This window comes from Astatotilapia calliptera, chromosome 16 (genome assembly GCF_900246225.1).
Source record: "Astatotilapia calliptera chromosome 16, fAstCal1.2, whole genome shotgun sequence".
Classification (NCBI taxonomy): Eukaryota; Metazoa; Chordata; class Actinopteri; order Cichliformes; family Cichlidae; genus Astatotilapia; species Astatotilapia calliptera.
In genome coordinates this window covers 25,268,544-25,292,553 of record NC_039317.1, presented here as the reverse complement: position 1 = coordinate 25,292,553, position 24,010 = coordinate 25,268,544, and the positions used below count along the sequence as shown (strand labels likewise).

General features: G+C 40.3%; 3 protein-coding genes across 3 annotated transcripts; all 3 read right to left on the bottom strand.

Annotated features, from left to right (window-relative positions):
* Positions 1 to 340: 340 nt before the first annotated feature.
* Positions 341 to 1,404, bottom strand: LOC113008326 (olfactory receptor 142-like). Its single transcript, XM_026145675.1, has one exon. The coding sequence runs from the start codon at positions 1,283 to 1,285 to the stop codon at positions 341 to 343; it is 945 nt and encodes a 314-aa protein (XP_026001460.1). The 5' UTR covers positions 1,286 to 1,404.
* Positions 1,405 to 4,657: 3,253 nt separating this feature from the next.
* On the bottom strand, positions 4,658 to 10,108 carry LOC113007596 (olfactory receptor 142-like). Its single transcript, XM_026144311.1, has 6 exons — positions 10,046 to 10,108; positions 9,325 to 9,390; positions 8,292 to 9,096; positions 5,989 to 6,209; positions 5,252 to 5,311; positions 4,658 to 4,744 (listed from the first exon to the last, which is right to left on the bottom strand). The coding sequence occupies exons 1-6, from the start codon at positions 10,106 to 10,108 to the stop codon at positions 4,658 to 4,660; spliced, it is 1,302 nt and encodes a 433-aa protein (XP_026000096.1).
* A 10,485-nt stretch (positions 10,109 to 20,593) lies between these two features.
* On the bottom strand, positions 20,594 to 22,441 carry LOC113007595 (olfactory receptor 142-like). The gene is made up of 3 exons (XM_026144310.1): positions 22,379 to 22,441; positions 21,653 to 21,718; positions 20,594 to 21,424 (listed from the first exon to the last, which is right to left on the bottom strand). The coding sequence occupies exons 1-3, from the start codon at positions 22,439 to 22,441 to the stop codon at positions 20,594 to 20,596; spliced, it is 960 nt and encodes a 319-aa protein (XP_026000095.1).
* Positions 22,442 to 24,010: the final 1,569 nt, after the last annotated feature.

Here is a 24,010-nt window from a genome sequence, read left to right as displayed (position 1 = left end):
ATATAGATGAATTTTACAACAGTACTTAAAAACTCATGCAGAATCCTTTTCAAATGAAATTCTTAGTCAAAAACATGAAAAAAATGTTGTTTTCATTTAATGTTCGTGCTGGATTGAGCAAATATGTCATATATGACAAATATGTCTCATATTGTGACAAATATAACAAAGAATATTAGTAAAATTAGTCTAGTCCAAATATATGTTTGCCTTAGACAAGGCAAACATGACTAAATGTTTCTGAATCAAGTGCCTTCAGAAAGACTTGTATTTATATTGCTGCATCTGTTTTGAATATTTTTGAATTATTTTAAATAAGGAAATCTAACCTTAATGGAAATCATTTCCCTTTCAAATAAATTAAACTCAAGATTCTGTTTCGTATTTTGCTGAGTTTAAATCCATACATGAGAGGATTCATAACTGGAGGGATGATGAGAAATTCAAGAGTGATGAAGTTTTGGAGGCTTTGGGGTAAATCTCTGGAGCCAAAGCGCAAGTACATCACATCAACAGCCATTACAATGGCATTTATGATCACAGAAGTCAGATGGGCCACACAGGTCTGCATAAACATTACTCTGTCCTCTCTGGACCTCACACATGTTTTAATAAGATATATGTAAGTCCAAATTATGAAAACATAATGAAAATAACAAATAGCAATTATCACATATGCACTGATGTTATTTAGAAAAGTGTCAGCTTCAGGACAAGCAAGTTTAAGAATTAACCGGGTTAGACATAAGGCTCTCTGAATGTTTATACCACATAACTTGAGTCTTGCTGTAAACAGGACATTAATGGAAAAAAGACAGAAAGGTGTCAGCCAGGAGAAACACACCAGCTGTGAAAGCCTCCTCTTAGTCATGAAAGAGTAGTAGTGCAGAGGTCGACATATAGCCAGATACCTGTCAAAGGCCATGACAGTTAAAATAGACAAATCACAAAAAGAAAATGAATACGCGATAAAAGCTTGTAAAAGGCACCCTTCATAGGAGATTCTGTGAGAAGACGACAGTAAATCTGAAAGGAATTTGGGGTAGAAACCTGTGGTTCCATAAAGTGCATTAATGCAAAGGCTACTCACGAAAATGTACATAGGTTCATGGAGGCTTTCATCCAAGACAATGAGCAGCACAAGAGAAATATTGAAGAACAAAATCACACAGTAATACAGTAAAGTAACTGAGAAGAGGGGTACTGTGAAATTCATCGTCTCATTAAATCCTGACAGAATGAAACTTCTTTCATTAGACTGATTATCCATGATCAGAGGGCACATCTACCTTTTTAAAATAACAACATAACAGAGCACTGAGCTGCTGCGTCTGTACCTGACTAATGTCTGCTGTCCCTCTTCACCTCCCATTAATTATAGAATAAAATAAAATACTATATACAGTACAATAAATAGAATAAAATATACATTAGGATAGAAATAGAATGCAAATGCTTTATACAACTGAGTAAAAATACAACTTTGTCAGAAAAAGAGTATTGCACTCAGAGTGTGTGGATGTGTGTGTTTGATCAGTTAAAGTCTTTGTTGTGGACTCTGACAGCAGTGAGGAGGAAAGACCTGCAAAATCTCTCCGTCCCACACCGTGTGTGCCGCAGCCTGCCACTGAAGGAGCTGCTCAGTGCTGTCACAGTCTCCTGCATGGGGTGGGAGAGGTTGTCCAACAGGGATGAGTGTATGTTTTTCTTCTGTGTCCTGTTTGTTTCTATATGTGTCCTTCTGGCTGCTGTTACAAGCAAATTTCCCCTTGTGGGACAATTAAAGGATTATTCTATTCTATTCTAATGCTGTTTCTATCAAACTATTTTTCTCCTACAGTTACACAGAGGCCTGACAACAATATCATACATTCACATTATAATGCAGCCACCTAATGTTATCACATCATATCACAACTCCACACTGTGTATCTAAGCCCTCAGTTCCCAGTCTTGTCATTCCGTCCATTCCTCATGTGTGTTTTCAGTTCAGTCCATCCAGTCAGCCAGCCAACCATTAATTTATTAATTCACTCACTCACTCCCTCACTCATTCATTCATTTATTCAATTGGTATAGTCAGTCCGTCTTCTCATGTTCTGTTCATCCTGGCTTCACAACAAACATCATCCACATCCTTCACCAGCCTGCGAGTCCTGTGTTTGAGTCCTCTCTTCCTTCCACACATTACATTGTGTCACATATATAGAGACTGTTTATACATAGGGCCCAGAATTCTGTGCTAACATGAACCTTGTACAATGTGTGGTGCCAACTCATAAACAAAAACACACTTGTTGTATATATAGTACTGTCAGGCCTTTATTTTTTAACAGCAGCTCTGTGGAAAGAAGGTAGTTTTAAAGCAGCATGAATCTATAACCTACTAAGCAATCACTTCTTTCTTCCCCTGTCTTTGAATTAATTTGCAAACTGTGAAACTGATATTCTGTTAAATATAGACATCATCATGTCAGTTATATTTTCTGAATTAGCCTTGTGATATAAGTGTACAATGAGCGAGACTACAGAGGCACCCGAAAAACTGGCTAAACTTTGAGCCACAGTAAACACGTCACTCTTGAGACTCAAACATTTTATGCTTGAAAAAAGGATATAAATATGAGTCTGTTATTTGAGAAACAAAAACCTATTTACTGTAAATGACAATAAATTGACCAATTTACATCTCAATGGAACGTGTTAGAGATATGGCATTATGACACCTTAAGTTCAAACGATAAGATGACCTGGATTAAACCTAAAACCAGAAGTGGAAATGCATTTTAGTTTACATCTGAAAAAATGTAAAAAACAAAAAACAATAATGATAAATTTTTAAAAGGTAAAATATGTGTTAGTTGTCTTTAGATCTTTGATAGTCTAAAGGTCAAATTTAAGTAAACAATAATGCTTTTTACTGAGACTTGGTTGTCTTGGTGCATTTATAGTTAATGTTATGAGACCTTCATTTGCTGTCATGTACAAGAGAATAATGTACATTTTTGAAATTTTATTTTGCTCCATTTTTATTTGGTGAACAAGAAAATCTTAATTTCGAAGTTCTTTTAAAATAAAATAAACCCAATATCCTGTTTCGTATTTTGGTGAGTTTAAATCCATATATGAGAGGATTCATAACTGGAGGGATGATGAGAAATTCAATAGTGATGAAGTTTTGGAGGCTTTGAGGTAAACGTGTAGAGCCAGATATCATGTACACTGGATCAAGAAAAAACAGGAAAGTCATCAAAGAGATCAGGTGGGGCACACAGGTCTACGTAAACTTTAACCTGTCCTCTCTGGACCTCACACATGTTTTAATAAGATATATGTAAGTCCAAATTATAAAAAGCCAATGAGACAGATAAACAATAAGTGTTACATTTGCACTGATGTTTTTTCTAAAGGTGTCAACATCAGGACAAACAAGTTTAATTATTAACCAGTTTAGATACAAGACTCTCTGATTGTGTCATGGTCCTGGGTCGGTGACCCAGCGCTTTTAGTTTATTATGATGATGATTATTGTTCGAGTTCTATGTGTTATATCCGGTCTGTGTCTCTGTCTGTCTATGGTGTCACCCCGTCTTTATGCGAATCTGTCTGTTTAGTTCTGTGTCTTGTTTGGTTCCCTGTGTCTGAGTTTCCTGTCTTATTGTGAAGGTCTCTGTCTGATGTGAGTGTGTTCAGTTTACGTTTCCCCTGTCCCGTCAGCTCTGATTTCTCCCAGCTGTGTTGCCCTTCTGTCTCTCATCCCCTGATTACTGGTGTGTGTATTTAAGCCCTGTGTGTTCTCCTGCCTGTTGCTGGTTCGTCTGCGTTACGCCGTGTCAGTCTGCGTTACGCCGTGTCAGTCTGCGTTACTCTGTGGTCCATGGTGTCCTGTTCCTCGTCCGTGTCTCTCTGCCTCTCACCCCATTCAGGTACCCTCTCAGGTTTGTCATTTAGCTTTCCCAGTTTAGGTCTTTAGTTTTGTCTTCCATCTTGCCTGTTTTGTCATCTCACCACTGTGTAAATATAACATCACCAGCATTATCATCTACTGCCTGCGATTTGGGTCCTTTCTCCCGTCAATACCACACGGCTCGCCTCGGCAGCCGTGACAGTACGAACCAGCCAAACATGGACCCAGCGGCATTCGCACCTTCCAAGGAGGTTCGGGAGGAATTAACCGATTCAGTTTCAAGATGGACTAATCTGTGGCTAGAGCATGAGGGGGAGGAACTTCGTTATGCTCTGGAGGCCCGACTACAGCGGCTAGTTTTCAATCACCCCTGGCTGCTGGATTCACTTCACCCACTCGTATAGGACTTCATCCTCAACACACTTCATCTTCACCCCCCAACTGCGACAGCTGACCTGCCTGGCTTACCGGAAGATCCTCTCCCCAGTCCACCAGAGGACTCTCAGCCGGACAAAATGCCGCCCGTTCAGTCGGCTTCTCCCTCCTTCCGGGCAAAACGGCGGTCACGCCGCCGTCATCCTTCGCTCGCCAAGCAAGCCCTCGGGGTCAGTGAGAGTGACTGTTTCATTTACATGCAGCCCCCCAGTGGCCAGCTCACACCAGCCCAGGCTTTTTACAAAGCACTGGGAATCATCCTCATTCCACCCAGCCTATCCACCCCACAGCAGGAGCAGCCACTTCAGAGCTGGCTCATATCACCCCCCGCTTCCCCTGCCGCTCTTGCCCCTTCTCCCAGGTGGAAGCGACGTCCACGCGGCCGTCAGTTACCGGCAGATTCTGTGAGTCAGGAACACAGTGTTTTTTCTGTTCCATCTGAGCTTGCATTCATGACCACTCTGTCAGTTGATCCTGAGTCTAGTAATTCAATGCCAGTCAACTCAGGTTTATTCAAATGTGAAAAGATTAATTCAGAAACGGTTAATTCTTTGTCAGATACTCCAAGGTCCGTTAACACATGCTCTGAGGATTTAAAGGACTGCTTTCATTCTGCCTCTTCCGAGTCCTGTGTTATGCTAACCAGGACTTTTAATCCGGAATCTGAAAATAAAAAAGACTATCTACTAGAAGCTCGGTTAGCCGCCGGGCCAGAAGCTCAGTCGCCACCTCCACCACATTCAGCCTCACCACCCATAGCTCAGTTACAGTCACAGCCAGACTTACTGCAAACTATGTTGCAATCCCTAGCCCAGTCAGTAGCCCAGTTGGCAGAAGAATCATCAGCCTTATCATCCATTCAGTCTCCCACTCCACCACCATTGTCATCACAACCATTATGTCAGTCACCCTCAGTTCAGCCTCCTGTTCAGCAGCCACCAGCCCTGCATCCTGTGTCAGTTTCTCCACCTGTACAACAATACAAGTCAATTCAACCTGAAAAACACTGTTCTTCGCCCATCCATTCCAAGCAGAGAGACAAATCTAATAATGTCAACATTCCTCAAAGGCTGGCCAGTTCTGAGACTGAGATGCACTCCAGGGCCTCCATTGAGGCTGGGTTTCAGCCCCCAGCTGACTCTGGACCCCTGGAGGTTAAGAAGCCAGCTGAGGACTGCACCCGGCTGTTGCTGCCTGAGCAGAGTCAATGCTCTGTGCAGCTGCAGCCTGCTATGTGCCTGCCAGAGGCCCGTGCGCCTGCTGGTCCTGTTCTGTGCCTGCCAGGGGCCCGTGCGCCTGCTGGTTCTGTTCTGTCCCTGCCAGGGGCCCGTCCACCTGCTGGTTCTGTTCTGTGCCTGCAAGAGGCCCGTGCACCTGCTGGTTCTCTTCTGTGCCTGCCAGAGGTCCCTGTGCCCACTGGTCCTGAGACTGTTCTCGCTGGAGGGCCCGAGGAGCCCATCCAACCTCCTGCCTCGTCAGCTGGAGGGCCCGAGGAGCCCGTCCAGCCTCCTGCCTCGTCAGCTGGGGGGCCCGAGGAGCATCGTCAGCGTCGCCAGCTCCGGCTTCATCCTCCGCTTCAGCTGCTTCATCCTCGTCTGGCCCAGCCTCCGCTTCGCCTTCGTCTGGCCCAGCCTCCGTGTCTTCGCCTTCGGCGTCGCCTGGTCCAGCCTCGTCTGGGTCTGTGGTTTATTGGCCGCCTTCCAGGCCACTGGTCGGGCGTCATCTCCATCGTAGGCGGCCCCCAGACCCCCTTCGCCTGAATCGCCGCCGCTGCCTTCCGCTGCCTTCCGCACGGCCGGCCCCTGGACCCCTTTCGCCTGAGTCGCCACCGCTGCCTTCCGCACGGCCGGACCCCGGATCGCCGCCGCTGCCTTCCGCACGGCCGGCCCCCTGAACTGTTTCCACGTCGCCGCCGTTGCCGTCCGCATGGCCGGCCCCCTGAACTGTTTCCACGTCGCCGCCGTTGCCGTCCGCACGGCCGGCCCCCTGAACTGTTCTTTTTTGGACTCCTCTTTTGTTTTGGGGCTTTCTTGTGCTTCGGTGTTTTGTTTCGAGCCCTCCTTCATGGACCACTGCTGCCCGCCCTGTTCGGGTTGTTTTCTGTTTTGGGCGGTTTTTGTGTTTTTCTTTCGTTTTCTTGTGTTGGGCTGTCTGGTGCCAGCCCTTGAGGGGGGGTACTGTCATGGTCCTGGGTCGGTGACCCAGCGCTTTTAGTTTATTATTATGATGATTATTATTGTTCGAGTTCTATGTGTTATATTCGGTCTGTCTGTCTATGGTGTCACCCCGTCTGTTTGCGAATCTGTCTGTTTAGTTCTGTGTCTTGTTTGGTTCCCTGTGTCTGAGTTTCCTGTCTTATTGTGAAGGTCTCTGTCTGATGTGAGTGTGTTCAGTTTACGTTTCCTCTGTCCCGTCAGCTCTGATTTCTCCCAGCTGTGTTGCCCTTCTGTCTCTCATCCCCTGATTACTGGTGTGTGTATTTAAGCCCTGTGTGTTCTCCTGCCTGTTGCCGGTTCGTCTGCGTTACGCCGTGTCAGTCTGCGTTACTCTGTGGTCCACGGTGTCCTGTCCCTCGTCAGTGTCTCTCTGCCTCTCACCCCATTCTGGTACCCTCTCAGGTTTGTCATTTAGCTTTCCCAGTTTAGGTCTTTAGTTTTGTCTTCCCTCTTGCCTGTTTTGTCATCTCACCACTGTGTAAATATAACATCACCAGCATTATCATCTACTGCCTGCGATTTGGGTCCTTTCTCCCGTCAATACCACATGGCTCGCCTCGACAGCCGTGACAGAATGTTTATATCACACAACTTGATGTTAGCAGGACATTGATGTAGAAAAAGCAGAAAGGTGTTAGCCTGGAGAAACAGACCAGCTGAGAGAGCCTCCTTCCTAGTTAAGGTGAGGAAGGAGTAGAAGAGAAGGGAGTTACTGTTGAAATACTATTATTGCATTGTTTTTTGTTGGGGTTTTTTTTTATGCTATGGGATTGAAAAACTTCAAAAAACAACAACAGCACAATTTTATGCTTGATATGCTAAACAAAACTTTAATTTTTAAAGTAGTAAATACTACAGTATGTCAAGCAATGGGGATATATGATCAGATTTCAAAAAGTACAGAATTATGGTGTCATTAATTAATGTACAGAGAGAAATTTACATATAAATTTAAAAACAAAAAAAATGCAAAATAAAAGTAGGTAACAGTTCAATTACTATTTTTCCAAAATAATAATAAAAAAACCTTTATATATAAATAAATAAATACTACTGAAAAAATACAACTTAATAACACTGATCCTTATATTTATATATGGAACGTGTTTATAGAAAAAAAAAAAAGAAACGTTAAGCGTTGTTAACTGACCTTTGTGATAAACTGAGATGTAACACACAGGGATTCCTGCACTAACCAGCCCTTTACAACAGAATATTTCATACAATATTTTGTTTACTTTAAACCTAAAACACTTTGAAATAAACCTGTTTAATCAACTTGCACATATATCAGCTAATATACCTTGAACATCAAGACACAGCAAGGCAAAGAAATGAAATGTCAATTTGTGATGATTTCTGAATGGTATATAGATGAATTTTACAACAGTACTTAAAAACTCATGCAGAATACTTTTTCAAATGAAATTCCTAGTCAAAAACATGAAAAAAATGTTGTTTTCATTTAATGTTCGTGCTGGATTGAGCAAATATGACACATGACAAATTTATGTCATATTATGATAAATATAACAAAGAATATTAGTAAAATTAGTCTAGTCCAAATATATGTTTGCCTTAGACAAGGCAAATATGACTAAATGTTTCTGAATCAAGTGCCTTCAGAAAGACTTGTATTTATATTGCTGCATCTGTTTTGAATATTTTTGAATTGTTTTAAATAAGGAAATCTAACCTTAATGGAAATCATTTCCCTTTCAAATAAATTAAACTCAAGATTCTGTTTCGTATTTTGCTGAGTTTAAATCCATACACGAGAGGATTCATAACTGGAGGGATGATGAGAAATTCAAGAGTGATGAAGTTTTGGAGGCTTTGGGGTAAATCTCTGGAGCCAAAGCGCAAGTACATCACATCAACAGCCATTACAGTGACATTTATGATCACAGAAGTCAGATGGGCCACACAGGTCTGCATAAACATTACTCTGTCCTCTCTGGACCTCACACATGTTTTAATAAGATATATGTAAGTCCAAATTATGAAAACATAATGAAAATAACAAATGGCAATTATCACATATGCACTGATGTTATTTGGAAAAGTGTCAGCTTCAGGACAAGCAAGTTTAAAAATTAACCAGTTTAGACATAAGGCTCTCTGAATGTTTATACCACATAACTTGAGTCTTGCTGTAAGCAGGACATTAATGGAAAAAAGACAGAAAGGTGTCAGCCAGGAGAAACACACCAGCTGTGAAAGCCTCCTCTTAGTCATGAAAGAGTAGTAGTGCAGAGGTCGACATATAGCCAGATACCTGTCAAAGGCCATGACAGTTAAAATAGACAAATCACAAAAAGAAAATGAATACATGACAAAACCTTGTAAAAGGCACCCTTCATAGGAGATTCTGTGAGAAGACGACAGTAAATCTGAAAGGAATTTGGGGTAGAAACCTGTGGTTCCATAAAGGGCATTAATGCAAAGGCTACTCAGGAAAATGTACATAGGTTCATGGAGGCTTTCATCCAAGACAATGAGCAGCACAAGAGAAATATTGAAGAACAACATCACACAGTAATACAGTAAAGTAACTGAGAAGAGGGGTACTGTGAAATTCATCGTCTCATTAAATCCTGACAGAATGAAACTTCTTTCATTAGACTGATTATCCATGATCAGAGGGCACATCTACCTTTTTAAAATAACAACATAACAGAGCACTGAGCTGCTGCGTCTGTACCTGACTAATGTCTGCTGTCCCTCTTCACCTCCCATTAATTATAGAATAAAATAAAATACTATATACAGTACAATAAATAGAATAAAATATACATTAGGATAGAAATAGAATGCAAATGCTTTATACAACTGAGTAAAAATACAACTTTGTCAGAAAAAGAGTATTGCACTCAGAGTGTGTGGATGTGTGTGTTTGATCAGTTAAAGTCTTTGTTGTGGAGTCTGACAGCAGTGAGGAGGAAAGACCTGCGAAATCTCTCCGTCCCACACCGTGTGTGCCGCAGCCTGCCACTGAAGGAGCTGCTCAGTGCTGTCACAGTCTCCTGCATGGGGTGGGAGATGTTGTCCAACAGGGATGAGTGTATGTTTTTCTTCTGTGTCCTGTTTGTTTCTATATGTGTCTTTCTGGCTGCTGTTACAAGCAAATTTCCCCTTGTGGGACAATTAAAGGATTATTCTATTCTAATGCTGTTTCTATCAAACTATTTTTCTCCTACAGTTACACAGAGGCCTGACAACAATATTATACATTCACATTATAATGCAGCCACCTAATGTCATCACATCATATCACAACTCCACACTGTGTATCTAAGCCCTCAGTTCCCAGTCTTGTCATTCCGTCCATTCCTCATGTGTGTTTTCAGTTCAGTCCATCCAGTCAGCCAGCCAACCATTAATTTATTAATTCACTCACTCACTCCCTCACTCATTCATTCATTTATTCAATTGGTATAGTCAGTCCGTCTTCTCATGTTCTGTTCATCCTGGCTTCACAACAAACATCATCCACATCCTTCACCAGCCTGCGAGTCCTGTGTTTGAGTCCTCTCTTCCTTCCACACATCACATTGTGTCACATACAGTGGGGCAAAAAAGTATTTAGTCAGCCACCGATTGTGCAAGTTCCCCCACTTAAAATGATGACAGAGGTCAGTAATTTGCACCAGAGGTACACTTCAACTGTGAGAGACAAAATGTGAAAAAAAAATCCATGAATTCACATGGTAGGATTTGTAAAGAATTTATTCGTAAATTAGGGTGGAAAATAAGTATTTGGTCACCTCAAACAAGGAAAATCTCTGGCTCTCACAGACCTGTAACGTCTTCTGTAAGAAGCTTTTCTGTCCCCCACTCGTTACCTGTATGAATGGCACCTGTTTGAACCCATCATCTGAATAAAAGACACCTGTCCACAGCCTCAAACAGTCAGACTCCAAACTCCGCCATGGCCAAGACCAAAGAGCTTTCGAAGGACACCAGGAAAAGTATTGTAGACCTGCACCAGACTGGGAAGAGTGAATCTACAATAGGCAAGCAGCTTGGTGTGAAAAAATCAACTGTGGGAGCAATCATCAGAAAATGGAAGACATACAAGACCACTGATAATCTCCCTCGATCTGGGGCTCCACGCAAGATTTCATCCCGTGGGGTCAAAATGATCATGAGAATGGTGAGCAAAGATCCCAGAACCACACGGGGGGACCTGATGAATGACCTGCAGAGAGCTGGGACCAAAGTAACAAAGGTCACCATCAGTAAAACACTACAACGGCAGGGAATCAAATCCCGCAGTGCCAGACGTGTTCCGCTGCTGAAGCCAGTGCATGTCCAGGCCCGTCTGAAGTTTGCCAGAGAGCACATGGATGATACAGCAGAGGATTGGGAGAATGTCATGTGGTCAGATGAAACCAAAGTAGAACTTTTTGGTATAAACTCAACTCGTCATGTTTGGAGGAAGAAGAATACTGAGTTGCATCCCAAGAACACCATACCTACTGTGAAGCATGGGGGTGGAAACATCATGCTATGGGGCTGTTTTTCTGCCAAGGGGACAGGACGACTGATCCGTGTTAAGGACAGAATGAATGGGGCCATGTATCGTGAGATTTTGAGCCAAAACCTCCTTCCATCAGTGAGAACTTTGAAGATGAAACGAGGCTGGGTCTTCCAACATGACAATGATCCAAAACACACCGCCCGGGCAACAAAGGAGTGGCTCCGTAAGAAGCATTTGAAAGTCCTGGAGTGGCCTAGCCAGTCTCCAGACCTCAACCCCATAGAAAATCTGTGGCGGGAGTTGAAAGTCCGTGTTGCTCGGCGACAGCCCCAAAACATCACTGCTCTCGAGAAGATCTGCATGGAGGAATGGGCCAAAATACCAGCTACTGTGTGTGCAAACCTGGTAAAGACCTATAGTAAACGTTTGACCTCTGTTATTGCCAACAAAGGTTATGTTACAAAGTATTGAGTTGTTGTTGTTGTTGTTTTGTTATACTTATTTTCCACCCTGATTTACGAATAAATTCTTTACAAATCCTACCATGTGAATTCATGGATTTTTTTTTCACATTCTGTCTCTCACAGTTGAAGTGTACCTCTGGTGCAAATTACTGACCTCTGTCATCATTTTAGGTGGGGGAACTTGCACAATCGGTGACTGACTAAATACTTTTTTGCCCCACTGTATATAGAGACTGTTTATACATAGGGCCCAGAATTCTGTGCTAACATCCCTGAACCTTGTACAATCTGTGGTGCCAACTCATAAACAAAAACACACTTGCTGTGTATATAGTACTGTCAGGCCTTTATTTTTTAACAGCAGCTCTGTGGAAAGAAGGTAGTTTTAGAGCAGCATGAATCTATAACCTACTAAGCAATCACTTCTTTCTTCCCCTGTCTTAAATTAATTTGCAAACTGTAAAACTGATATTCTGTTAAATATAGACATCATCATGTCAGTTATATTTTCTGAATTAGCCTTGTGATATAAGTGTACAATGAGCGAGACTACAGAGGCACCCGAAAAACTGGCTAAACTTTGAGCCACAGTAAACACGTCACTCATGAGACTCAAACATTTTATGCTTGAAAAAAGGATATAAATATGAGTCTGTTATTTGAGAAACAAAAACCTATTTACTAGGGGTGCAACGACACACAAAATTCACTATTCGGTTCGGTTCGATACTTTGGTGTTACGGTTCGATATTTTTTCGATACAAAAAAAATGTTCATGCCTTTTTAATTTGTCATTTATTAAAATTATAAATATATATTTTAACTCAAAAGTACAGTTTTTAAATTTAACCCTGTTGGGGGAAAACTCTGCAAAAGACCCAGGAGAAATAAAGACACAATGAGACAAAGTTACTTTCTTTATCAAACGTGTACACGGGTGAGCTGCTAAGAACAACTCACACCATGCACAGTGGCTTGGTAATTTTTATAGGCACAGAGCACAGAGACAGTGAGAACAGGATAACAAATAATAAACAGATAGAACAAAACAACTCCATATATGGTGCTAGTCTCGTCAGCAGAGAGCTAGGGAAGATAAAACAATCTAAAACAATATGTCCCAGAAACAAGATGTGTTTGCTGGGAAAGTCTAAAAAGATAATTCTAAACTAATCTAACCATAGGCAGAGGGCAGACAAAAGGCATCTTTGTACATTTAACACTGGCAGTCCCAGGCTTCTACCTTTCTACCTTTAAAACCCGCCACCAGCCAAATGGCTGGTAGGCTTTTAGCTAAGCTTTAGCTTCAGGCAAGTGGAAGCTAAATTGGCTAGTCATTCATATGTAAATTGGGTTGTTACCTGGGAATTCTGGGGGGGGGGGAGTGGGGGTGTGTGGATGAGGGGGTGGGGGAGCTGCTAAAAGCGGTGAGCTTCCTTTTGTGTTTCATCTTGATGCATTCTCAATCATCCAGGGAAACAAATCTCCAAAAGTCACCAACTTGGAGTGTTTCAGTTTGCCATCTTAGGGAGAAATCAACACACATGGGTGTATGTCCTTTGTTGCTGAGATTTATTGATAAAAACAGTACAAAAAATCAACCATTTGTACACATTTTTACAAATAATTATAAAAAGTGAGTGAGTACATTTCAACATTTTCAGCAATCACTCACAATCCTGGCACTGCCATGGTATCTGTAGTCTGCATTTACCTTGGCTTGGCTTCCTGATCAATTGTCCACTACCAAAAGGAAGCCAAGCCCTGTGATCACACCTTGTTTTGTTGTAAAGGGTGGCAGGGCTTGGCTTCCTTTTGGTAGTGGAGCATTGATCAGTCGTCCATTGTGGCATCAATGTGATCACACCTTGTTTTGTTGTAAAGGGTGGCAGGGCTTGGCTTCCTTTTGGTAGTGGAGCATTGATCAGTCGTCCATTGTGGCATCAATGTGATCACACCTTGTTTTGTTGTAAAGGGTGGCAGGGCTTGGCTTCCTTTTGGTAGTGGAGCATTGATCAGTCGTCCATTGTGGCATCAATGTGATCACACCTTGTTTTGTTGTAAAGGGTGGCAGGGCTTGGCTTCCTTTTGGTAGTGGAGCATTGATCAGTCGTCCATTGTGGCATCAATGTGATCACACCTTGTTTTGTTGTAAAGGGTGGCAGGGCTTGGCTTCCTTTTGGTAGTGGAGCATTGATCAGGAAGCCAAGCCCTATATATATGATACAATCTCACTACACTTAGCCTAATCCTTCATTGCCCTGAAGAATTCTGTGGTGTACGGACCTCCTCTCCAAGGAAAGAAAATGCAGAGAAGACTCACCACTCAGCAGGCCTTGGAAATGATCCTGAGGGAAGTCGACCCTTGTGACTCGGATGGAGAAGACCTACAAGTTCAGCCGGATTCGGACTCAGAGCTGTCTGATCAGTCTTCCGGTTAGTTGCATTTCATGTTATTTCCTATTTCATTTCAAATAAGTAAGTGGATGTAGTTTGTAAGTAAGATATTTCAGACATTATTCTGATACAGAGGAGGAGATACTGGACCTTCCCATTGCTCACAATTTGAATTTGTTCACACTGCAGATGAGGAGACTGCTTCTGCACCTAAAAAGAGAGCTTGTTTGGGGACTGAGACAGCGAAAGATGGCACAGTGTGGCGTGAAGAACAGGTGGGGACCTGTCTCCCTTTCACCCCAATAGAAGCGTACGCTGCAGATGGAGAGCCAACGGCTAAGGCCAGGAGAAATATCACGAGTCGCCTTCGGAGCTTCCTGTGTTTCATTACTCTTGACATGCTTCGTAGCATTCAAGAATGGACTGATCAACATGCACAGCAAACGGAGCATGTTCATTGGTTCATGGACCTCCCTGAACTAATGGCATTTATTGCAATTGTCATCTTGCGGGGGGTTACCAGGGTTCCATCTCTAAATGACTGCTGGTCAGCAAACCTGGGAAACCCACAGATAATTGGAACTATGGCACGAAACCGCTTCCAAGAAATCATGCAACACCTACGCTTTGATGACAAGTCCACCCGCAGTGATCGAGCAAAGACTGATAAGTTCGCTGCAATTTCCAGTTTGTGGGGATCATTTGTCACCAACTGCATCACGTGCTACAACCCTGGTATGTCATGTTTGCATAGTAAGCTAACAATTAATAAGACGATGTCATAGGAATTGGTGCACAAATTATCATCACTCACAGATCAGTGCTGTCGCTCTCGCGATTGCAAAGTGAAAGCAAAAAAACAAGCGCAAATTCAAACGCGATTTCAATATGTCACATATTGACAGTGGCTCACCGATGCCAATGACATAATTACCCAGCTACATTTCCGAAAGAATGCAAAAGCATTGACATATATTTTTCCTTCCTACGATAGCCCGACGGGCAGGGCAGAGATAGATTTTGGTACCCCGACTGAAAAAATCGCTAGCTCCGGGACGTCGGGCTAGCGATATTGCGAGCCCTGTATCTGAAATATGTGTTAGTTGTCTTTAGATCTTTGATAGTCTAAAGGTCAAATTTAAGTAAACAATAATGCTTTTTACTGAGACTTGGTTGTCTTGGTGCATTTATAGTTAATGTTAATAACCCAATATCCTGTTTCGTATTTTGGTGAGTTTAAATCCATATATGAGAGGATTCATAACTGGAGGGATGATGAGAAATTCAATAGTGATGAAGTTTTGGAGGCTTTGAGGTAAACGTGTAGAGCCAGATATCATGTACACTGGATCAAGAAAAAACAGGAAAGTCATCAAAGAGATCAGGTGGGGCACACAGGTCTGCGTAAACTTTAACCTGTCCTCTCTGGACCTCGCACATGTTTTAATAAGATATATGTAAGTCCAAATTATAAAAAGCCAATGACACAGATAAACAATAAGTGTTACATTTGCACTGATGTTTTTTCTAAAAGTGTCAACATCAGGACAAGCAAGTTTAATTATTAACCAGTTTAGATACAAGACTCTCTGAATGTTTATATCACACAACTTGAGTCTTGATGTCAGCAGGACATTGATGGAGAAAAGGCAGAAAGGTGTTAGCCTGGAGAAACACACCAGCTGAGAGAGCCTCCTTCCTAGTTAAGGCGAGGAAGGAGTAGAAGAGAAGGGAGTTACTGTTTAAATACTATTATTGCATTGTTTTTTGTTGTTTTTTTGTTTTTTTATTTTATGTTATGGGATTGAAAAACTTCAAAAAACAACAACAGCACAATTTTATGCTTGATATGCTAAACAAAACTTTAATTTTTAAAGTAGTAAATACTACAGTATGTCAAGCAATGGGGATATATGATCAGATTTCAAAAAGTACAGAATTATGGTGTCATTAATTAATGTACAGAGAGAAATTTACATATAAATTTAAAAACAAAAAAAATGCCAAATAAAAGTAGGTAACAGTTCAATTACTATTACTATTTTTCCAAAATAATAATAAAAAACCCTATATAAATACATAAATACTACTGAAAAAATACAAACTAATAACACTGATCCTTATATTTATACATGTAACGTGTTTATTGAAAAAAAAGAAACATTAAGCATTGTTAACTCCTTCTCAGAGATTGGTTGCTCCTCCCTGGCTGACCACCTGTGGGCAATTATTCCGGCAGCATATAAGACCTGCGCACTCAACCGTTCATCGCCTGAGTATCTGCTATCCCATGTTAGTCAAGTGGTGTTTGAGTGCTTTGTCCAGAACCCGTGTGAAGACTTACCTGTTTTTCTTGTCCTCAGAGGTAGCTCCTGGAGTGGGGGTCTTGGCTCCCTCATCTCCGCTTTCCTGGACCTGGGCCACCTGCTGCTGGTACGACGTTGCCAACTGGCCCGCCACTCACTTGCCTGCCTCCCCACGCCTCGACTGTATCCGGGCCTTCCGCCCCACCTGTCACCTCCACCTAAAACCAAGTAAGGCAACTCAGTTTAACTGTGGAGGATCACTGATTGTCTGCCGGATCCAGTTGACTGTGCTCTCCTCTCATTACAGTGCCCCGGCCACTTCATAGTCCAGTTTCCACCTCCCCACTGCCTCAGCTGTTCAGCTGCATCCTAGCGTTGTCTAGGTCACTCTTAGTTGACTTAGTTTTTACCAATCGTTGCTGATAGTGGAAAACTGCGCCCTAATTTAAGTATCCACTGACAGCAATATTACGTCATTCCAAAAATAAAATCAATTCTTTTTGCTTTTGAAATGGATTGAATTGCTACAATCCTTTTAAACACAGGTCTTACCATCTAATATGGTCAGCGCCCCTTTAGGTGAATTTCCTCAGAAGCCCATTGTAATTTAAAGAGAAGCTCACCATATATTTGCTCTCAATTAAAGTGTTTTATAGCGCTTTTACTCCCAATCTTGCAAGCCTGCTTTTAAATCATCAGCACACAAAATATCACCACCAGAGGGATAATACCTGGCAGGTTTTTTCCTAAGTGCACTGTTGCAAAAAAAAAAAACCAAAAACATATTAGGCACAGTTCCAGACATGTCTGAGTGTAAAAAACAAAACAAAACAGTCTTTCTCTTACAAAAAGAAAACAAACCTAACTGGCAGAATCAGCCTGGTACTAAAACAAAACCCTAAAATCAGCCAGAAACATCACAGGAAAAGTTTTGCTTTTAGGTGAAACAACATGCTATAGGGATTAGAACTTGCCACGCAGTGCTGCAGTCACTGCTTCTGGCTTTAATTAATAACTGATGCTTACATCTAGGGATGGGTATCGAAACCCTGTTCTTGTTGAGAACCGGTTCCCACTGTTTCAATTCCTTGGAATTGTTGGCCATTTTAACAAACGATTCCCTTATCGATTCCAGTCGCCCCGAATGATGTCACCACGTTGCGGAGCTTCATTTACCTGGCAGGAAACACGGCGCCTAAGTGGCTCAAACACTCAAAAGTTTGGTTATACTTTACGAGAACGGATGACAACAGGGCAACTTGCAATATTTGCAAAGTAGATATTTCATTTAAGGGAGGAAACACTACGAATATGCAAAAGCATTTGTTCACAAAACACGCGATAACCTTAAATGAATGTTGTGTTTTTAATTCCGCTCCGAAGTCATGAAACTCAACCCAGCAGCAGCGGTAACGTTTGCATGTCCTCTCCCGTTAATGCAGCAGGTAAATAATCAACTAACAGTGCATATTACAAAACCTGCCATTACTGTGCGCTGCATTTAGGTGACCATGATGAGAGAGACAGACAGAGTGGCATTGCAGCCTTTGCTTTGGTACAAAGTGCTAAAAACAATAAACCCAAGGACAGAAGAGTCCTTCCCAAGGACGGGGGTGTATACCTTCTCCCTCACAGAGAGAATTATAACCTTGTTTTCTACTTGGCTGTCACCTAAGGATTTGCAGCCGGATTTACATCCCTGATACTCTAGATATAGAGTCCCTCTATATATTTAATGTCTCCCATTACAATGGCCTCATTGTGCTAACATTCCACATGCACCTGGTGACAGGAGTGCTCTTACTATAATAAAGTGAGAAGTGATATTACTGTAACTTAATGTGATATGATTAAATATGTGACTAATACATGAGAAAAGAAATCTGCCACCACCAACCTAAAAAAATGTGCAGGAAATGTTTCACTCATTTTTTATTTAATGTTGTAAAAACCAGAAGAACGCGCTGATGCATATGCTTATTGAGACTGATTCTCTATATGATTTTAAGTGTTTATAGTTTAACATTGTGGCGGAGGTGTGGTCCGGGGCGCAGCTGCAGGGGAGGAGTGGTGCAGTGAGCTCAACGGGGCGGTGCTGGTAAGAACAGCTGATGGCGATTTTGGACTGATGGTGGTTTTCCTTTCCTTTATATAGTGAAGGTGGAGAGGAGCGGAGGAGAGAGACGCTGGGGAAACCGACCGCTGTCAGACGGTGTTCTGTTGTAATTCAGTGCACACTCTTAATAAATGTGGGATCTGATGACAACGACCTGTGTGTGGGTGTATCTGTGCCTAGCGTGTGTCACAAACATATGTAATGAATTTATGTAAACTAATGAAAGGTAACACATTATAACACAAACCTGCCACAAAGGTGAAAGTACCCTGTATTTAAGTTCAATTTGAGGACATCAAGTCAGGCTTTTGCCAACAAACAATGAAAACAAGTACACTGGTAAGTACCCTGTACTTTTCTGGGGTGCGGGTCTTGTTATGGAGTGACTAAGGTGCAGTACCCTGTACTTACTTGCGTTTTGCAGGCAACAAGTCAGGTTTTTGCCAATAAACAATAAAACAGGTGCACTGTAAAGGTGGAAGAGTTGATGTGTGAGCAGTAGTATGACTTCAGGCTTCATGACAAGAAAGAGCACTTTAGATGCGATGTATAGTATGCATATGTATAGCATGTATAGAATACATGTGTGTGAAGGAGCAGGAGATAGATATGACTGTGACAGATGGAAGGAGTAGCGGTAGTGGATGGTTTCATTCTTTTGGAGGGAAGTCTTACATTTTAAGCGTTTTAATTGTTTAAAATGATTAAAATTATTGCATTTTTAAAATGAAACTATATTTACAAATAATAGTTCCTTGATGATCTGGTTTGACCTCTGATTTATCTTTGTACCAAACAGTTTGGAAATAGTATAATACAGCAGGTGAGATGAATGGATCATATCAGATCTTTATCCTTGTAGAAGCTTTATTTAGTCATTTAATTGTTTTCTAAGGATATTCATGGAATTATCGCCCTTTCGTACCTTTCTGATATTTTATTGTACAATTTCTTCAAGATCACTGAGGTCTTGCAGACCACAATGCTCCTACATTTCCTGAGGTCCAGATTAAGGACACAGAGGAGATCGGGGCCTTTGCTGTGGCTGCTCCTAAACTGTGGGAACAAAATGCCCTTTCACAATCAGATCACCCCAACATTAGACATTTTTAAAACCCATTTGTAAAAAGCCACTTTTATTTTTTGTCTTTTAAATCAGAAGAGATTTGATTACTTTTTTGTGGTATTTCTTACTCATGTTTTCTCTTTTTATTTTTCCTTCCTTAAATTCTGTCATTTTGTCCCGTGTTTTTTTTTTTGTCATTTGATTATTATTATTACTTGATAGCCACATTAGTCAAAAGCTATTGTTTTAAACCGTGCTTTAGAAATACTATTCACTTTGAATTTAAAGGGATTCTGCTATTAGAAAGAGATATGATAGAGCTGAGGGTTGGTTGGAAGGATAAGGCGAGGAAGGAGTAGAAGAGAAGGGAGTTACTGTTAAAATACTATTATTTGCATTGTTTTTTTGTTGGGTTTTTTTTTTTAATTTAATGCTATGGGATTGAAAAAATACAATTTATACTTGATATGCTAAACAAAACTTTAATTGTTAAAGTAGTAAATACTACTGTATGTCAAGCAATGGGGATATATGATATCAGATTTCAAAAAGTACAGAATTATGGTGTCCATTAATTAATGTACAGAGAGAAATTTACATATAAATTTTAAAAACAACAAAAAAACTGCCAAAATAAAAGTAGGTAACAGTTCAATTACTATTACTATTTTTCCAAAATAATAAAAACCCCTATATAAATAAATAAATACTACTGAAAAAATTACAACCTAATAACACTGATCCTTATATTTATACATGTAACGTGTTATATATCAGCTAATATACCTTGATCATCACGACACAGCAAGGCAAAGAAATGAAATATCAATTTGTGATGATTTCTGAATGGTATATTCAGAAATCATCAGAATTTTACAACAGTACTTAAACAATCATGCAGAATCCTTTTTAAAATGAAATTCTTAGTCAAAAACATGAAAAAACAATGTTGTTTTCATTTAACGTTCGTGCTGGATTGAACAAATATGACATATATGACAAATATGTGTCATATTATGATAAATATAACAAAGAATATTAGTAAAATTAGTCTAGTCTAAATATATGTTTGCCTTAGACAAGGCAAACATGACTAAATGTTTCTGAATCAAGTGCCTTCAGAAAGACTTGTATTTATATTGCTGCATCTGTTTTGAATATTTTTGAATTGTTTTAAATAAGGAAATCTAACCTTAATGGAAATCATTTCCCTTTCAAATAAATGAAACTCAAGATTCTGTTTCGTATTTTGGTGAGTTTAAATCCATACATGAGAGGATTCATAACTGGAGGGATGATGAGAAATTCAAGAGTGATGAAGTTTTGGAGGCTTTGGGGTAAATCTCTGGAGCCAAAGCGCAAGTACATCACATCAACAGCCATTACAGTGACATTTATGATCACAGAAGTCAGATGGGCCACACAGGTCTGCATAAACATTACTCTGTCCTCTCTGGACCTCACACATGTTTTAATAATATATATGTAAGTCCAAATTATGAAAAGCCAATGAAAATAACAAATGACAATTATCACATATGCACTGATGTTATTTGGAAAAGTGTCAGCTTCAGGACAAGCAAGTTTAAAAATTAACCAGTTTAGACATAAGGCTCTCTGAATGTTTATACCACATAACTTGAGTCTTGCTGTAAGCAGGACATTAATGGAAAAAAGACAGAAAGGTGTCAGCCAGGAGAAACACACCAGCTGTGAAAGCCTCCTCTTAGTCATGAAAGAGTGGTAGTGCAGAGGTCGACATATAGCCAGATACCTGTCAAAGGCCATGACAGTTAAAATAGACAAATCACAGCAAGCAAATGAATACATGATAAAAGCTTGTAAAAGGCACCCTTCATAGGAGATTCTGTGAGAAGATGACAGTAAATCTGAAAGGAATTTTGGGTAGAAACCTGTGGTTCCATAAAGTGCATTAATGCAAAGGCTACTCACGAAAATGTACATAGGTTCATGGAGGCTTTCATCGAAGACAATGAGCAGCACAAGAGAAATATTGAAGAACAAAATCACACAGTAATACAGTAAAGTAACTGAGAAGAGGGGTACTGTGAAATTCATTATCTCATTAAATCCTGACAGAATGAAACTTCTTTCATTAGACTGATTATCCATGATCAGAGGGCACATCTACCTTTTTAAAATAACAACATAACAGAGCACTGAGCTGCTGCGTCTGAACCTGACTAATGTCTGCTGTCCCTCTTCACCTCCCATTAATTATAGAATAAAATAAAATACTATATACAGTACAATAAATAGAATAAAATATACAATAGGATAGAAATAGAATGCAAATGCTTTATACAACTGAGTAAAAATACAACTTTGTCAGAAAAAGAGTATTGCACTCAGTGTGTGTGGATGTGTGTGTTTGATCAGTTAAAGTCTTTGTTGTGGAGTCTGACAGCAGTGAGGAGGAAAGACCTGCGAAAGCTCTCCGTCCCACACCGTGTGTGCCGCAGCCTGCCACTGAAGGAGCTGCTCAGTGCTGTCACAGTCTCCTGCATGGGGTGGGAGATGTTGTCCAACAGGGATGAGTGTATGTTTCTGTTCTGTGTCCTGTTTGTTTCTATATGTGTCTTTCTGGCTGCGGTTACAACCAAATTTCCCCTTGTGGGACAATTAAAGGATAATTCTATTCTATTCTAATGCTGTTTCTATCAAACTATTTTTCTCCTACAGTTACACAGAGGCCTGACAACAATATTATACATTCACATTATAATGCAGCAACCTAATGTCATCACATCATATCACAACTCCACACTGTGTATCTAAGCCCTCAGTTCCCAGTCTTGTCATTCCGTCCATTCCTCATGTGTGTTTTCAGTTCAGTCCATCCAGTCAGCCAGCCAACCATTAATTTATTAATTCACTCACTCACTCCCTCACTCATTCATTCATTTATTCAATTGGTATAGTCAGTCCGTCTTCTCATGTTCTGTTCATCCTGGCTTCACAACAAACATCATCCACATCCTTCACCAGCCTGCTAGTCCTGAGTTTGAGTCCTCTCTTCCTTCCACACATCACATTGTGTCACATATATAGAGACTGTTTATACATAGGGCCCAGAATTCTGTGCTAACATGAACCTTGTACAATCTGTGGTGCCAACTCATAAACAAAAACACACTTGCTGTGTATATAGTACTGTCAGGCCTTTATTTTTTAACAGCAGCTCTGTGGAAAGAAGGTAGTTTTAAAGCAGCATGAATCTATAACCTACTAAGCAATCACTTCTTTCTTCCCCTGTCTTTGAATTAATTTGCAAACTGTGAAACTGATATTCTGTTAAATATAGACATCATCATGTCAGTTATATTTTCTGAATTAGCCTTGTGATATAAGTGTACAATGAGCGAGACTACAGAGGCACCCGAAAAACTGGCTAAACTTTGAGCCACAGTAAACACGTCACTCTTGAGACTCAAACATTTTATGCTTGAAAAAAGGATATAAATATGAGTCTGTTACTTGAGAAACATAAACCTATTTACTGTAAATGACAATAAATTGAACAATTTACATCTCAATGGAACGTGTTAGAGATATGGCATTATGACACCTTAAGTTCAAACGATAAGATGACCTGGATTAAACCTAAAACCAGAAGTGGAAATGCATTTTAGTTTACATCTGAAAAAATGTAAAAAACAAAAAACAATAATTTTTAAAAGGTAAAATATGTGTAAGCTGTCTAGATCTTTGATAGTCTAAAGGTCAAATTTAAGTAAACAATAATGCTTTTTACTGAGACTTGGTTGTCTTGGTGCTTTTATAGTTAATGTTATGATGCCTTCATTTGCTGTCATGTACAAGAGAATAATGTACATTTTTGAAATTTTATTTTGCTCCATTTTTATTTGGTGAACAAAAAACTCTTAATTTTGAAGTTCTTTTAAAATAAAATAAACCCAATATCCTGTTTCGTATTTTGGTGAGTTTAAATCCATATATGAGAGGATTCATAACTGGAGGGATGATGAGAAATTCAATAGTGATGAAGTTTTGGAGGCTTTGAGGTAAACGTGTAGAGCCAGATATCATGTACACTGGATCAAGAAAAAACAGGAAAGTCATCAAAGAGATCAGGTGGGGCACACAGGTCTGCGTAAACTTTAACCTGTCCTCTCTGGACCTCGCACATGTTTTAATAAGATATATGTAAGTCCAAATTCTAAAAAGCCAATGACACAGATAAACAATAAGTGTTACATTTGCACTGATGTTTTTTCTAAAAGGTGTCAACATCAGGACAAGCAAGTTTAATTATTAACCAGTTTAGATACAAGACTCTCTGAATGTTTATATCACACAACTTGAGTCTTGATGTCAGCAGGACATTGATGGAGAAAAGGCAGAAAGGTGTTAGCCAGGAGAAACACACCAGCTGAGAGAGCCTCCTTCCTAGTTAAGGCGAGGAAGGAGTAGAAGAGAAGGGAGTTACTGTTAAAATACTATTATTGCATTGTTTTTTGTTTTTGTTTTTTTTATGCTATGGGATTGAAAAACTTCAAAAAACAAAAGCACAATTTTATGTTTGATATGCTAAACAAAACTTTAATTTTTAAAGTAGTAAATACTACATTATGTCAA